Raw genomic sequence first — 17,758 nt, 5'->3', positions numbered from 1 at the left:
TTAATATTTTGCTTTGCCCCCCTCCCCCCCACTTTTTTTTTTTTCTTTCTAACACCCCTCTCTGTCGGGCTTCTTCAGAACAATCATTGTTATCACATTTCTATTAGAAGTTGTGAAGCATCTTTTCTCAGAGAATTAATCTTTCTGTACTCATTCTACATTTATGGATGGTTAGGTTAATAAATCTGTAAAAACAAAAAACTTAAAATAGTATCTTTGACGTTTATTTTGCTAAGGTATCTACAGCTTCCTTAGCTTCTAAATTTCTCCTCCCACTGACAGAATAGCATAATGGAATTGACTTCCCTCAAATACTACAATTATTGGCATATGTGTGAGGACTGACATTACTTAGAAGACTGACTTGTGTTTTAAAACTTCAAGGTTGCTTAAATTTGTATTGAGGTGAAGATGAAAGAAGTATAAAAAAACTTTTTTCAATTACTCCCAAGTTCCTGGTAGAATTGGTGAGACTCTTGTTTGTTTGGAATTTTCAGTGTGTATTTGTAATATTCTCACAAATACACCATGGATAAGTATAAATGAGAATCCTGGAGGAATAATAATCTGGAATACTTAAGGTAATATTGTTCCATTTTTCGAGTTTAATTTTACTTTTCTAAACTGGAATCCTATTTTTCTATGAGTTTCAGTTTCTAGAATAGTGCTGCAACGTGAATTCTGTGAAAAAAATAAGAAGTGGTTTCTCTTCTTTCTTTGAAAACTTTACTAGGAAATTTCTATGAGATTTTCCAAAGGTGGTCTGGGTTTTGGAAAGGTTAAGGACTTTTCTAGACTTGTACTGCTGGCTGCATCTTCTTCTGAAACTGTGTTGACATTTTAGGACAGTAATACAGAGCTGGGGACTAAGCTATCCTGAGTTGCAGTGGTATAATTTAATCTTCAGTCATGGCAGACCACTAATGTCTACCCTTCTTGTGAAAAATACTTACTGGTTTCTAACAGGAATTTTGCTAGCTGCAGTTTGTACCTATTCCTTTTTCTTTCACTGTACACCTCTGAAAGGAGACTGGCCCTGACTCTGTTATACTCTTACATGAAGAACTAAGATTCACTCTAGCCTTTTGTATGACACTGAGCAAACCCAGTGCAGGGGAAAGTGGAATACTCTGCATAGGACACAGCTCAGGTTTGCACTGGGGCTCAAAAGGAAGAGAAACCAAAAGAGTTCCATTGCAGTGGGGCTCAAAGGGAAGCTGAGGACTATAAAAAAAGGGTTCTCTGTGATATTTTTAATTTGTGGCTTTTTGTCAAGCTAAGGTAGGAGTTATGGTTAGCACTGAGAGAGAGTGCAGAGCTGTGTTTGTAGTGGGGTGGGAAAGGGGCTGCCAAAGGAAACTGAGGGCAGCACAAAGGGTTCTCCCCTGAGATATTTCTAGTCTGGGAAAGTGCTCAGCCAAGGGTTTGTTTTATTGTAAACAGAACATTCCTCCTGGTTCTATGATTAAACACTAGAAAAGAAGTCCAGATTCCTTGATTGTGAAACTCTCTTACAAAAAAACTTTCTATGGGACCTATGGTAGGACAGGTGCCTCCTTTCAAAGCAAGTTATGTTCTTCAAATACCAGGTCCGGTACTATGCAAAAGATGTTATTCTTGTATTGAAAAGTAGTAGAAAAAAAGCAGCAGTCACTACTACCTTACTGTTTTATGGTTTGTACTCTTCTCTTTTTATTTGTTCCTGTCCATAGATATGCAGAGTTTGTCCCCACTGGATGGGACTAGTTGTGTGGTGATGAATGCTGCCTCAGGTCAGTGGCAAAGTTATCACTGTGGGACTCCACTTCCATATATTTGCAAGAAGTCACTCAGTGAAGTTCCAAGGCTCCCAGGTAGGACAGCTTGCATTTTTGGTTTTGTATGTTAATATGAGTGTAATGTTCACTTACTGATGATTTTTTTTTAATATTTGTTTTCCTAGTTCTTTGCCTTTCATTTGTTTGGTTTTTGTTTTTCCTTCCCCAAGACTTCTGAGGCATCTCTCCCAAAACACTTTGATAAGAGCTTTGGATTTTTACCAGAGCAGAATCAAACTCTGTACCTTCAGTGTGAAGATGATGCATCATGAACAGATTTCGCTTTTTGCACCTTTTTCGTTCATGCCTAAAGCATTTCCCAGGAGTGTGCTGCCCTTTTCATCACATTCTCCTGCATGGCTTGTGCCTTCTTTCACATGCTACTGAAAGTCTAGAACTGGCAGTAGCACCTTGAATCTTCATCATCTCACTCTTGGTGTGTAGTGACATAAAATGGGACCTAGCTGAGGCTTGGATCAAAATCTGTTGAATTCAAATAGAAGTTGTTAAGTAATCTTTACTGTTCTTTGAACCAGGCCCAGAACTGAACTGGAAATGAGAGTGCAAGAGTTGCTGGCATTCCCAGTGTGTAATCTTTACTGGATTTACTGGATCCGTAACAGCTATACACACACACATACAGTCCTTCAGTTTTTACAGTGTAGCTGTGACATATAATTGCTTCCATGGTTTTGGCCATTTGCCTACACCTGGATGTCCAACCCTTCCCATATCCATGGCCTGCTCTTCCATGTATGTTTTGGCCTTTCTGAGTTTCCGGGGCTCATGCTTGTGGGGCTCTTGTGAGAAAGTTTTCACTGGATGGTGATTGTCCTTGGATGAGAGGGAGGACTAGAGAATAAGAGGGATGAAGCTGTGTTGTGGAGGTGGAAAGTGTCATTGAGTGTCTCTCGCTAAGGCACATTCTTTCCAGCTCCCTCAGGAGAAGACAATAATAAGTAGTTTAAATTTAACTAAACTGGTTGAAGTTTTTAAATGATCCCTTGAAAACTAGTTGTCAATTAACCATCTTTATCTGTTCTCTATCTCCTCAGTGGGGTATGTGGAGTTGTTACGAGTATTTATTCAGTGTTTTATTAATTAAAGAACAAAATTCTTGTGGTCGGAGTATTTCATAGTGTGTTTTAAACTGGAAAGACTATTAGTATATCATTTTTTCAGCATGCATTAGAAACAGCTTGAATTCTTGAATATCTTAGCTTTTAGAAGAAAAAAATATTTAAAACTAAGCATTTGTTTAATTGTGAGCTATTCAAAATAGGTCTTACACAGAGTACTGCATATAAATAATAGTGCCCTATTAAAGTACAAACAAACAGTACAAAACAGGACTTTTTTTGAAGATGCTGTAGTGCAATGAAGTAACTTGATTTGCCTTTAATTGCTTTTGAAATCTTGCTTACAATTCTGAACATTTTGCTTGTACTAAGACCAGCTTAATGTAGTGCATTCCAGCTTTTTACTTTCACTCCCACTTTTTTTCTCCTTCTGCCTACTTCATGGCCCCAAAATACTGTGAATCCCCATAATGCTGCTCAGTCATTTCTATCTGCTTGATTAAACTGTGACCCTTTCTTAAAACATTAGCCCTGAAGAGATGTGAACATGTTCTGATTGCTGCATTCTGGCTGTTTTCAGGGCGCTTCCTGATTTCAAACATGAAGAAAATGCTAACCTGTTGCACTAGCCAATGTAAAACAAAAGCCTCTAATTCCGTTTTTCCTCGCTGTTAGAGTTTTGGAGACACTTGGATACTCGCTGTGATTCAGGCTGGCTTCCCCACAACGGTTTTTGCTACATGCTGGTAAACAGCGAGGCATCTTGGAGTACAGCAGATGAATTGTGCAAGGCAAATAAGAGTAATCTCATCAGCATACATTCATTAGCAGATGTCGAACTGGTTGTTACAAAGCTTCATAATGGTGAGTTGGAATACTTCTAAAGGTCAAGCAGCAAGTGCTGCACACCATAAATTACAAACCATTTTTCATGTTCTAGCATATGATTGTTGTAACCTCTGGCTTTTAAATGTAGGTGCTGATGCTGGGCTTGTACCCAGGCCAGTACTGAGTGGTATTGTTCAGGTCCAGGCCTTCTGTGTTAGTACTTGTTTTGTTTGATCTATTTCAGTTTATTTATTTATTTACAGGGCTAACCTACTTCTAGTTACCTAATACCCGCAGTTTAATTCTCTCATGGTCATATGTTTTCATCTGCACACTAAAACTTTAACTTGGCTGATCTTTTTTTTGGTTGTGTATTCATTATTTCTGTTTGGGTTTTTTAATTCCTGTTTGCTACATTCTCTGTGAAACTTACTCATATTTATGAATATAAGTTAAGAAACAAGAATATACATACATTGTACTTGTCTCAAATCCCATTTCTCACTGCAAGGAAAAGATTGGCATTTATGGTGTTCAGTATAGTGATAAAACCGTAATGTTGCTGATTTCACATTCCTTTCCAATTAGTTTGAACATTATTTTAAAACTACTGTGTTGTCCTAATTCTAAATTACAGATGCTAAAGAAGAAATATGGATGGGTCTCAGGAATGAAGATGTACCAACCGTGTTCAAATGGTCAGATCATTCAGCTGTGGTTTTTACATACTGGGATCAGAATGAACCAAAAGTTCCTTTTAACAGCACTCCTAACTGTGTATCATATTCAGGCGAGGTAGGAATACAGTGTTGGGTTTTTTAGTTTTTTTTCCATCGTAGTAGATTTAACATTGATGTGTGTGAAAGGCAAAGAGAGGAGTAAAGCAGATAACTAATTTCATTTTTGGAATGATCTTTAATATACAGATGATACTATTTGACAAGCAGATTTCTTAAAATAATCTGAGTTGGTGCACTTGGTAATTGTGTATTGCAACGAATGGAAGAAATTGCTCACAGCTCTGAGACTGTTGGCCACCCAGTTATCCTTGTCACTCTCATTTTGTGTTTCCATGTTCTTGCATGTCTGTGGCAGAGAGCTAGGAAGGAGGCAGGCCAAACTATCAAAAGGAAAACCTGGCTTCAGTCATATCCAGGACCAATTTGGGCCATCCTATAGGAGGATGAGTAGTGAGTTGTTTAAGTAAGAGAAGACAGACACTGGGCACATACCATACAGAAGAAGCAAGGGGAGGGTGGAGGAAAGAGGACAAAAAAATTGAGTGGAAAGAGAAGCAGGCTGTATGCCATCTCCCAGATACAGTAGAAAACTGAGGCAAGCATCTGCCTGCTATCAGGCTGGCAGTGGAACTCACGTGCCAAGTAACTCTGAGGTGCCTTCTCGCCACCTCTGCAGTAAGCTGAGCACACTTCTGCAGCCATTCGCTTCCTGATCTGAGGGAGTTGGCACCACCCTGGCCTTCTCTTCCTTTTTCAGATATGGTCCGGAATCCTCCCATCTCTACATTTATCAGCTTTTTCTCTTCCTTCCAAACATGCACCAATGCATATAATCCAGGGCATCCCACCCCAAGTATTTTTGCTAGAGGTATTTTGACTTTTCCTGGATGAAAACTCAGCCCTGCACTATGGAAATTGACATACTTTAGAATTTTAAATGCTTTTTTAAATTTCCTTCTCACAGCTGGGACAGTGGAGAGTCAAATCCTGTGAAGAAAAATTGAAATATGCGTGCAAGAAAAAAGGAGAGATTTTGAATGAAACAAAATCAGATGAAAGTTGTTCATTAGAAGAGGTAATAGGAAGTCTGTATCTTTATTTACTTTCACTTGATTCAGAAACCATCTTAAAATCACTTGCTGCTCTTCCCATTTCCTTCCTGCCTGTGCAATAAAATCTGTGGAACATTTTCATTACATGAGAAAGGATGAAAAAAGATTAATAAATTATATAGTATGAGCCAAACTTCAGATTTCCCTAAGCAAGTTCTGGATGTGTTACCAGTCTTTTCATTGATGAAACTGTTATGAGCTTGGACTAAGGATTTGTGTTCTATTAATTTGTTTGAAAAAATAAAAAGGTTGCTTTTACTAGGTGTATTATTTGTTGCTAGTGGCATTTGTTCCTGTGGTTTTTGCTTTACATATGTTTTAAAATTTAGAATAAGCACTTTGCAACATAAGGGTATGCAGAGATTGATAATTGAGATTAGGTTTCTGTTACAGTTGGCTTTCATTTTTGTTCTTTGACTTGAATAAAGGCGGGGAGGTGGCTGTTGTGGGGTTTTTTTGGGGGTAGTTTTTGTTATTTGTTTGTTAACATGTTACAGCATAGGTAAAGCTTGAAGAGAAGTCTTTTCTGTTTTGAAAAATCTTGGGATGGTATTAGTTATGTCAAAGTTCTTTGGCTCAGTTTTGTGTGGCATATTGCCTGCAACACGAAAGATGCTTACTCCTTATCTTTCTGCACACCCTGGGGGTATCTGTACTCTGTCTCTTCAGAGGGTGACAGCATGTAGAGTTACAGCTTTCTGTGCTGTTCAGACACCAGTGGCATTGGTAAGCTAGCAAAGAGGTAATGCATTAATGTTCCTTAGAATTTCAGTGTAAATATAGAGGAAAAGATTTGAATAATAGAGATTTTTTTTTTAAGTTCAAACATTTTCAATATAAAATGGTTTTTTGCAGAAGTAAAGAAACATTAGTAATTCCCTCATATTATTCCTGTGTTTGAATCCTGGTGTTGCTAGAACAGCATGAAAACTCCTATTGTTCTGAATGGACTAGGCTGTTACCCTTGTTTTCTCTCTCTAAAATGTGTGTAGCAGTCAGAAGACTGCACAGTCAAGATGAAACAGTGGTGTATTTTATTCTTGTGGTTGTATTATTTTTTAGAACTCTGAATCTGAGAGTTGATGGTACAGGACCTCGTATGTGATACATTTCTTTCTTGTACAGCTGTGACAGCTTGGGGGTACCAACCAATGTTAGCAGTTATTATTTTCACTTATTGATAATACCTAAATAAGATAAGGTTGTAATGTATAAAGGTGTTTGTTGTTCTCTAACCAGGGATGGGAGAGACATGGAAACTACTGTTACAAGATCTATAAAACAGAAGTTTCATTTGGAGTACAGTGCAATCTTACAGTGATGAACAGGTAAAGCACATCTCTGTAATTTATGGGCATGTTTTACAGTATGATCCTGGAGATACAGTCAGAGATTAAAACCTCTCTATGCTAACTAGTAGTTTATGAAGAAAAAACAGAGATACAATTGCTTTTTTTCAAATAAGTAGCAAACTGTGTTTTCTGTGGTGTGACAATGGTAAACCTACACTGTAAAACCTTCTTGGAAGTATGTGTATTCCCAGCCTGCTGACCCTGTGCTGAATACTGGACTGCCTGGACCACCACTGGAAGTAACTCATGTAATAATATGCCCAGTTTTCAAACTGTCTCAGTAGTTTTCAGTATCTTTCAAATACTGATTCAAAGTAATCTGTGAATTTTCAGATTTGAACAAGAATTTATAAACAGTCTAATTAGAAAACACACCAAAGTTGAAGAAAAATACTTCTGGACTGGTTTGCAGGATATTGGCCAATCAGGAATATATTCCTGGGGTACAGTGGATGGGGAAAAAGCTGAAGCTGTGACGTATACTAACTGGAATTCCTTGCAACCAGGTAAATTTGACAATAAAAAAATACATAAAAATACTATTATCTTACATTGAGCAAGCATTGGAGCACCATGTTACAGAACTCTTAAGCATGAAATAAAATTGTTATTCAGAAATATATGGATTTTTTTTGACAAACAGCCAACAATTTTAAATATGTCTTTGGATTAAATCTTAGAGTTTTCAGGAGGATGTGTGGCCATGCCCAGTGGGAAGTATCTTGGAAGGTGGGAAACCAAGGACTGTAAAGCCACTAAAGCATTCTCTGTCTGCAAAAAATACATTGGGTTGCCCAAGAAGCCAGAAGTACTCCCAAAGCCGACTGATCCCTGTCCCCCTGGGTGGCACAATGGATCCGGCCTTGCATGCTACAAGGTAAAATGTAATACCTGTTAGATGTTAATTGTTCATTACTGTCTTGCCGCGTGCGATTTACCATTCTGTGGCTTACAGCTGGTCTGCAGAGTATTTCAAAGATGTTTTACACAGGGAGGAGGAATTTACGTTAATTCAGGTTGACTGCCTCCAGATATTCTCATGCATCATACTCTGCTGATTCCTGAAGTATGCAGTGTGCCTTTCCCTGCTCTTTTGGTGGCCAACTGAGTGGGCTGGCATCGTCTGCCCTGTGCTACTGACTCGGGGGCCTGCTGCTGACAGAGGGTGCCACATCTGTGTCTTAGCCTGCCTGCCATCAGCTGGCATGCAGAGATACCTGAATAGGTGTCTTTCTCTTGTCCTTTCCGTTCCCTTTCTATATGCTTAAGAGTGTGAATGGGAGAGATGGGATTTTCTCTGGTTTGAATATGGATATCAAACATTATTAAAAAACTGTAGCCTCAGCTGTATTCTACTGGTTTTGAAGTAAATAGTGCAAGTAAGCAGCCGTACTGTTAGCTGGAGTGGCTTAAACAGGTTTGTATTTAGAAATGCAGGTTTTCTCCCTTCTGTTAACAATCAAATGAAGCTAAAACTGAGGCTGTTTATTAGCTTGTTTTTTCATTATTTCTGGACTCAGTGTCTGTAATGAACTGTGTCTTGTAAACAGCTCATGTAGCAAAGTAGGAGAACCCAGCTTGAATAACAAGGCTGTGGCCAGGGATCCCAAAAGGATGAGTCTAGCTAATGTGCAGCATAGCTGTCTGATAGCTGATAGGATGTGACAGCTGGCAGTTTCTCGAAATCTCTCGTTGACCAAGTGTAGCATATCTGTGCATGATCTAGCTGATGGAAACTGGCTTGGACTAATGTCAAGGGGACCAAGTGGTTACATTAGCTGAGATGTGTGAGCCAAATATGCAACTCTGATACATACAGGTAGCAAAGGGCTTGCTGTAGAACTTTCTTCACCTGTAGCACACAAATGGGCCTGATTTCAGTGAACATTGGGCTTTGCAATTCACCACAAATTTGAAAGAACAGTATCCCTTAAAACCTGTAATTTGGTTGCAGTTTTGAAATGAGTTGGGCACTTTCTGGTAAAGAAAACCAGAAAGTCTGCCATATGGAGTATGCTGCATTTGAAACAAATTATGTGAGCTAAACAGCTGTTGTCAAACAAACTGAAATGAAGTAAAATAATTGTTAAGAAGTCAAGCTCTCTCCTGGTGGAAATGCTGCTTATACATTCCTGCCTATGGTGGCCATACTTTAGTAGTACAGAGTGTTTTAAAAAGTCTATCACTTGTGTTTTTTTCTACTCTGATGTTCGGCTATTGTGAAGTTCTTCCACAGTGAACGAGTGCTACGAACCAGGACCTGGGAAGAAGCAGAAAGGTTCTGCGAAGCACTCGGAGGCCATCTGCCTAGTTTTAGTCACTCAGAAGAAATCAAGGTGCTTCATTCTATCCTGAGAAAAATAATCAGGTAACAAACTAGCCATCTGCTAAAATTTTGGTTTTAATCGCATTCTGCAGTAGGTCACAAAAACTGCTGTTGACCCCAGATGGCAAGTATGAGCTAGTGTATGGCGACTGTCTTTCCCAAAGTAAAAACAGCTAGGTTTGAACTGTTGGTCATGTCACTGCCTTCCTGGAAAATGTCAAGGGAATACAGCTTGGGCAAATGTTTCACATTGCTGAGTGAGTGCAGGAAAAGAGAGTTTTGTTTTGAGCATCTTCCATTACATGAATTTAAGTCTGTGTTGTTATAAAAATGTTCCCTTCTCTGCCCTGAATTTTGGCACAACTAGATGATAGTTGTTCCTGTTCTTTACTGATACATTATTTAGAGATGAGTTGTTATTCAGTTTTTCAGGCAAGTCTCACCTTTATTCATGAAATGCTTCCTGGCTAAACTGGGTGTTTTTTTAAAATGTGAATAATGTAATATCCAGCAGTCTGGTTGGCACAGATCCCATTTGGCATAACTGCAGTAACACTGTATGTGCATTAGATGGGTGTGTTGAGGTTTCTGATATCAACAAATTATGCTACATAATTTATGAGTCTAAGGTTCTATTTTTAATCAAAGGAACTGTCACTGCAAAGCTTTATTAGGCATTGGTGTGATGTCAGATCCTTGTGTAATATGTTGTTGAGGGCTTTTTTCTGATTGGCGGCATGGTTTTTCAGAACTTTTGCCAGCTTAAACTCAAATGCTGCCAGTGTCTGATTAGATTTTTTTCATCAACGAACTAAATCAGGATTATTTCAGAAGCTGCCAACATACAACACTGTGATTACATTTTAAAACTTGATGACTGAAGAGATGCTTTCTTGAAAGCCCAGTGAACTTTATTTAGAAGTGCACAAGTCACAAAAATTACTCAATGTTTATGTTAATAAGAGACAAAACCAAACTTGTATGCTCTATATATAGATGGTTTAGCTTGTATAAAAGCCACATGTGATTCCTTACTAAAGTGACTAAAAAGCAGCGCACAGATTATTTTTACCTATATATCTTCTTACACTGTTTTGCAGTTACAAATTTTTGGTTTACTGTACCTAATCTACTGTGCAACATGAATAGAGAAATAACTTGTTTTATTTTCCTACAAGTACTTCCAGCTACTTTCCAGGTTGCAGACCATCTGAGGTATTAATTATAGTTAATGGTTATTTTTTTGTTAGGAGTTTAAAGGCAGAAACTTTTTCTGTCTTTCCAGAAAGTCATCTGACACACAATGCTACTGCAGTTCCCATATTTCAGAAAACTTGAACTTAGCCTGTAAGAAGTATTATTCTACCAGAACTAAAATAAGGAGCAATATATTGAGCCCAGTATAAATTGGCTTTGCAGTCAGTGTTGCAGTCACTGCATGTGTCAGATATAACCCAAACCACATTATTTTCATCTGGATCATCCCCTTTTCAAGCACTGTATGACTTCCTGAACAGAAATGCTGCATATTTGATATTAACTGAAGTCTTTTAAATAATGAATTTTTGTTCAGATAACATAATGAAGTACGTAAGTTAGTTGTGCTTTTAAATTACTTGGAGGTCGTGATTATATGAAGTATTTTGGAGATCAAGAGTCAAGGGTAACTTGTCTGAAAATAAGTTCATTTGAGAAAGGAGAGAGAGGAAACAAAGTGCATTATTTCACCAAGAACAAATAGTTTAGGTGGCTGAGAGAAATCATCATAAGATACTGTTAGTGTAATTAACTGCTGGAGTGCACTGGCATGCAGTTTGTCCGTGTTCCTTGCATTTACTTAGTGCAAACTCTGACCTAAACTATGCATTCAGTGCATTCATTTCAGTCTGGGGAAGGAGCCACACCTTGGCTTTTTTGGTTTCGGGATTTTTCCCCTTACACAGTTCTCTGGTGACTCATTGAGAACTGTTTGTTTTTAAATGTTAGCAAAAGTCAGTTTGGTTCACCAGGAAAAGGGCAGATTGTCTAGTCCATTCTGTTCCTTACTGGGATTCCTCCTTAGAGGCAAATAAGAGCTAAAACTGTTCCAGCCATGTTGGGCAGTTGCCATTGGAAAAGAAAATAGAATTTGCCTGCCAACCTTCCCGTGTCTTGAAGAAATGGGAGATAACCTCTTTCACTTTGAGGGACATAATACAGGCAGGGCAGATCCAGTTCAGTTGCTTCCATTCTTTTAGGATTGTTTTTGTGAGCATTCTTCAGTTTACAGCTTGCAGCGACGCTGCACATAGAGTAACAGCTTGGACTGGTTAGAAATAACATTTCAATGAGGACACCTTACTGGAAAGAAATCTGTTGCCTTTTATATGCACAGTTCTGCTGCTGCAGTTGTTTTGAATCTAGAAAGCATCTTTCTGATGCTTGAGTTTGTGTTTGCAAGAGAAAACTTACCTCAGCACACTGGCCAAAACAGCAATAAAGCTGAGTTGCTCTTTTCTGCTGATAAAGAATTTGTGATTAGCAGGGTTGGAGGCTCTAGTGGCAGTAGCATGTTGCAGGGGTCCAGTGGGTTTCATATATACTTCTAAGCCAGCACTGCCTAGGTTTCAGTGGTGTTTTAAATTTCACCACTATGTAGCTGGCCCAGAAGTATACATTACCCTGTGTCAAGAACTAGGTTGAGCTACAAGCCACAATAACTTCAGTTATGCTCTTTGTCTTGTATTGGAGCTGACCTAAGGGACAGGAAAAAAAGACCTTTTTAAGCAGTTAGAATGTGACTGTAGAAAAATTACTGACTTATATTCCCTTCAATAAATCTAAACCATATTTTTCTGCTCCTGCATAATACTGACTTTTATGAAGTTTAAGTCCTCTGTGAGAGAAAAGCTACTGGTATTCTGCAGGGATTGCTGGAGATTCAGGGGCTTTCATTGTTAATCAGCATAGAATTCATTGTAAAGCACAAATTGCACCCATTTTTTGGTTTAAAACTCAGCATCATGTAGATTTTAGAGGCAGGTCCAGGAATGTAGCTCAAAGAATACTCTGGTAGTGATAAATCTATTTTGATAGCAGTCCATAGGATGGTTTTTAAATGCTTTGCAATGAGGAGGCAGACACCTGAAGTACAAGCAAATTCCCTGCTGCAAGCTTAGTTGCAAGAGAGTCCCATTTCATACTTGTCTTCAGTAGCTGGCTTAACTCTTTTCTGTGATGAGATGATAGTATGATTTCAGAGGGTTATCAAAAGGCTCTAGTTAAGCTTCAAAGTGCTTTGGAGGATACTGTAGAGTTACTGAATTGCTCATGGTCGTGTCTGAACAGTTCCAAAAGAACCAAAAAATGTGCATTCATGTCTAAATGCCCAGTCAGCTAGAAAATATTGTTATGTTTGTAGGCCAGTAATTGTAAATTGGGAGATAAGCTGGAGAAATTCTTCACCTGACACACTCTTAATTTTGTTTCTTACTATTTTTTTTCATTACATAAAGCCAAATACGGGTTGAAAGATTTTAAAAATTGCTCTAGTTCCTCAGATAATTACTGCAGAACCTTTTGCACTGAGTGTCTCAAGTTTTCTTTTTAGTAGATACTCCTCTGTGATGATCAGTTGCTTAAACTGCGCGAAGCCTGTAGGTGATGATTTGGAGAGGAGGGTTAAGCAATGTCTGGTTCATAATTGGAAAGAGCAATCACAGAAAAATAAAATCCTAAAAACAGATTGCCAGAAGTCACGTAGGTGCTTGACAGCTGTGAGTGTTTGGCTCATAGTTTTTCCTCCTGAGTTGTATGAGGCATTTAGGTTCTTTAAAGGCTCCTCAGTGATATCATGAAAAGCAAGAAGACTGTTCGGTGTGATAAGATCACAGCAGTGTGCTCACACTGTCACACCAATGTCAGAAAATTGATACTGCAGTTGAGAGGGGAAAAAAAAAGAGGCACATTGGTGGCTGCTTTTTTTTTCAGTGGGAACCCTACTAAATAAGGTGTTGTTGCCCTCCATACAGTCTGGCTAACATGTTGTTGGTTGGTGCTGCACTGTCAGCCATTTCAATTTATCATCTTTACTGTAATACATGTGGAAAGGCAGTGGCACAGTCTTGCCAAAGAATTGCTTGATGTTACACCTTGATTTCATAAAACTGCTTATGCAGATAAGCCTGGGTCCATCCCTCCATGTAGTAACATTATTTTTGTAAACTTTCCAAGTTCTGTCTTAAAATCACTTTAAGTTTTGTGAGTGCTATTTTTTTTTGGGGAGGGTGGGGGGTTCAAACTCTGACCTCTGCTGGTCAGACATTTCTTTCCAGTTTTGAGCCTAAATTTATTTTTGAGTTGTGCTTCCTTCAGACATGATGTTCCTTTTGTTCAAATAGCTTCTCTTCTTGGGGGTTTAGTCTTCTAAAGAAAAATTACATCCTTTCCATGTCCTTCTTTGTCAAGGCTACACAAGAAAATCCTTAATCCTTGTTAATAACCTAAACTCTCATTTCCTCAAATATTCTAAATTCCTTCTCTGTATTTGCTGCAACATGAATTTATGGAATAGTACTCCTTATATGGTTTTACAAGAGCCCTGTACTGTGGCATCAATACTATCGCTGTCAGACAATTTGGAACAGAGTGTGTTTTTCACCGGTCTGTTGCAGTAGGGTTTCATGTAGTCTGTGATTTCATAGAAGACTCATGGTCTGCTGCTTCCAGCTGATACCATAATTCAGTAAGGTATCTGTTGTCTTTCTTGGGCAGCGTAGCAGACTGGGGTGAATTATTGTAAACTTCATTATGTAGCACAAAATTGATTCTTTGAGAAGTAGAGGTTGCAATATGGAACTAACCTTGCAGTTTTGCTAGCACATATTTTATTGTGTTATACTACCTATAGCACAATGTGCAGTATCATAAGCAATAATGAACAGTAGGTTAAAGGCTGTTACTGCAGATTTAAGTATTTACATTTTAAACCCATTTTTTTGTGGGCAACGTTGTATGTTGGAGCATAGCTTAAATTTTGAATTTAAGCATCCCCTGCTTGTAAAGAATGAAAAAGTAAAATCTAGAAAGAAATACGATTCTGATTATAATCCTGTAAAATGGGATGAAATCTCAATTGCCATTCTTTTATGCAAGCATTAGAGTCAATAGTGTTATGTGCTCATTTATGTCTATGCCTCTTTTATGAAGGTGCATAACTGAAATATGTGCCCATGCTTGGTTTGTTTATATCACTGATAAATTTGAGGGGAATATGAAACCAGTTATTCTGTATGAGTAGAAGTTTGTGTGTGTTTTGAGGAAGAGTACATTTGAGCTGATGGTGGACAAGAGAAAGAATTAAGGCAGATAAACACTATGTGTGTGATTCTGGAAGAAAAGTGTAGAAAAGAAACCTTTATATCAAGTGACAACAGATGAAGTGGTGATGCAGTGAACAAAGGAATTACCCAGTTTAGTTAGTTTTAATCTGTGCTCAGGGAAAGACAACCTATAGATCTTAAAGAAAAGTGCAGAAGAGGTCCTAGCCCTTAACACCATTCGTAGTTTGAACTGCTGCAACTTGCAGTAGTAAACCTTTGGTTTTGCTGCTCGATCCTAAGTAATGTGATGGCAAAGGTCATTCTTTCTATTAAATGAGCTGAACCATATACATGATTTAAGATTTTATCTTTTTTATTTACAGCAATGACAGATGGGTATGGATTGGAATGAATAAGAGGAGTCCAGATTCTCTGGGAACCTGGCAATGGAGTGATGATAAACCCGTAAGTTAAATTCTAACCAGGAAATGTCATGTCCTGATTTGTTTCAGCTTGGACTGAAGTAAATTTGTAAATATTGTAATTAAAATATGGTAGATCTTCCAACAGGTGAATAATTCAAAAGAAGATTGTGCACTTAAGAGCTGCCATCCAGGCAGATTTCCAGTTAACAACTTACCTTTAGTAAGGTTGACCTGATTTCTGTCTCTATTACATTAAAATATTTTAACAGAACTATAGTAGGAAACAAGATGTCTTCAATGCCAAAACAGAGGGGAGGGTTTATTGGTTCATCTCCTTGATAAGTCAGGCTGCTCCAAAGTTACCTTTCTCTGTGCAGCTGATACATTTGCCTGAAATTGTGAGTTTCCTGCAGGTAACAGGTACACAGACTCAAAACCGATGCAGTAACTGCCATTTAACGCACATTTTAATAGTAATAAATGTAGTGGGATCCTAGGTTTGAGTGGTTATCTCTGGGGATAACTGTTGTAAAAATAACCATGAGGTAATGATTCTTTCATCTTGTCCATCCAATAGGTGACTAGTGTTGTTATGCCTCTCGATTATCTGGAAGATGAATATGATACAAGAGACTGTGCGGCATTAAAGGTTAGTTTCAAGGATTTTTATAACAGTGTGCATATTTTTACATGGAAGCACTTGGAAAAAATATTTTTGCCAGCCATATATTGAATTTATATTGGCTGCCTACATGCTTTTGTTGCATAGTGAAAGAGTTGCTAGTGTTCCCTTTATCAATATACACCTGTTATAAATTTTCCCTTAATTCAAGCAGTTTTTTCATGAACCAAGTGCTGTGCTAATGATAACCTTTCATAAGACTTCTTCAGAACTACAAAATATTTAAATAACAATGCTATTCTCTCTTGCATAATGCTGTACTATGTATCTCTTGTATGTTACACTTAAGAATGTAAAGTGGAGTCTAAAACAAAAAAGCAAACTGAGCCCTACCAGTCAACTTTTTCTGAACTGCTAATTAAGAAAATGTTTGCAACCTAAAGTAAGTGAATGCAGTAGCTAGGATATAGTGTGTGTTTGTGTTTATTGTGTGTATTTCCTTATTGTAAAATAGACTGTAAGTGCAATGTCAGTTTCTAATCAAAATGTCAGGCCTCTGGTTAATTCCTAATTACCTTCTTTGTTGCTTAATTTGGGCTTGATAGCTTGAATTTTAAAATGGCCTTTAACTTTTCTGAAACCTCATGTGACTTTTTATAAGATTATTCCAATACCATCCTTTCTTTTAACTTAATTACAGTCACCTCTGCTATTAGGATTTACTGGAAGAGAGGGTAGTTGCATCCCTTTGCTTCTGTTCATAGCTATTTCCACTCATTCTCTTCTGCTGTCTTCATGACACCAGGCCAAGAAGCTGTCAGCATTAAGCTACTGAAAATTCTAGACAGGAGAAGAGCAGTTTGAAGGGAACACTGAATATAGTAACCTCCCTCACCTACCTGTTAGGTATAGACATGTTCTTTCACTAAGTGATAGAAAATTCTCCTTACTGGGGAGGTCACCAAGAGCGATATCAGATTTTAAGCTTGATTGTAAGAAATAATTTTAAATAGGAATTATTATTTCTCTGCCAGTTCAGATGGTTTCTTCTTTTGAGCAGACATGAGAATAATTTCAGGGCAACAAATAGCAACAGGTAATTAAAAAATAAGCATTAATCAGACTTTGTGTGCCACAAATTCCCCCAAAGAAACAACATTGCAAGAAGAGACTTTTGTGTGTAGATTGACCTTAAGCCCTTTACTTAATTGCTTCACAAGCTTGGCTAGCATAGAGAGTTATAATTGAAGTTTTAAAGCTGTACCTGCTCATTTTTTGCCAGATAAGCTGTGGGGCTAACACCCCAGTGAAATACACTGACTTTGCCAAAGTACCTTTTAAGTACAGTTTCATTTCCCATTTCAGAGGCCTGTGCCATACTAACTCAGTTCTCTGTTTCTACTTGTATACAGACTTCTCAGTTTTCACGGAGATCATTTTGGAGATTTTATTTCCATGAAGGCAGAGACCTGGAATTTTACTTTAAGCCTTTTGATTGTGAAGCTAAACTTGAATGGGTCTGTCAGATAACAAAAGGTAAACTGCAGTTGCATCCATTTATTCAAATGCAAGAGTTTATTATTTAGTTGCACTGAGTTGTCCTTATTGCTGAGTTACAGAAACTACAAGCAAAATAGTTTCCTCTCTGAACTGTTAAGAGGACAGTATGTGAGATGTCTCGCCTCTGCCACAAACAGATGTGCACTTAGAATATTCAAAGCTATATCAGAAAATGACCATGGACAGTGTCACAGCTCCCATATTCTTTCTTGTTTACAAACTGAGAAGTGGCTTCTTATTAGATGAGGTGATACAAGCAACTGAGTTGCAGCATTTGCGGACTTTGCTTAATTTTTCATAGTGATATTTATAACTATATGAACACAGACATCCTGAGTATACAGTTTGCTTCAGCCTTAGGTGAATCAGCTGCCTTCTGGTAAAACTGGTGTACTAGTTTGTCATTGCAGTGAGACAGAGGGGTGGGAATACAAAATAATGTCTGGTGTATCTGCGCAGATCCAGGTTTTTCTATGCAGTATATAAAGTGCTGTAATCTAGTAAACTTTTATACTTTAGTTGTTTATTAAAAGGCAAGTTTATTAAACTTTCTTGTTGTGGGGAGATACTGGTAGATATACTACCTTAATGCTTGTA

The 17,758-nt window shown here is 37.9% G+C and overlaps 1 protein-coding gene across 1 annotated transcript in view; it reads left to right on the top strand.

The window, feature by feature from the left end:
- The window catches only part of LOC101875460 (lymphocyte antigen 75), a 47,659-nt gene that overhangs the window by 5,519 nt on the left and 24,382 nt on the right, over positions 1–17,758 (top strand). Inside the window, exons 6-16 of the mRNA XM_031053030.2 lie at positions 1,713–1,853; positions 3,572–3,760; positions 4,362–4,519; positions 5,429–5,539; positions 6,816–6,904; positions 7,262–7,434; positions 7,609–7,805; positions 9,154–9,296; positions 14,938–15,019; positions 15,557–15,628; positions 17,014–17,137. Coding sequence (XP_030908890.2) covers positions 1,713–1,853; positions 3,572–3,760; positions 4,362–4,519; positions 5,429–5,539; positions 6,816–6,904; positions 7,262–7,434; positions 7,609–7,805; positions 9,154–9,296; positions 14,938–15,019; positions 15,557–15,628; positions 17,014–17,137 — 1,479 coding nt within the window. The remainder of the gene's footprint in view (positions 1–1,712; positions 1,854–3,571; positions 3,761–4,361; positions 4,520–5,428; positions 5,540–6,815; positions 6,905–7,261; positions 7,435–7,608; positions 7,806–9,153; positions 9,297–14,937; positions 15,020–15,556; positions 15,629–17,013; positions 17,138–17,758) is intronic.

This window comes from Melopsittacus undulatus, chromosome 4 (assembly GCF_012275295.1).
Source record: "Melopsittacus undulatus isolate bMelUnd1 chromosome 4, bMelUnd1.mat.Z, whole genome shotgun sequence".
Classification (NCBI taxonomy): Eukaryota; Metazoa; Chordata; class Aves; order Psittaciformes; family Psittaculidae; genus Melopsittacus; species Melopsittacus undulatus.
This window is presented reverse-complemented; position numbering and strand designations above follow the sequence as displayed.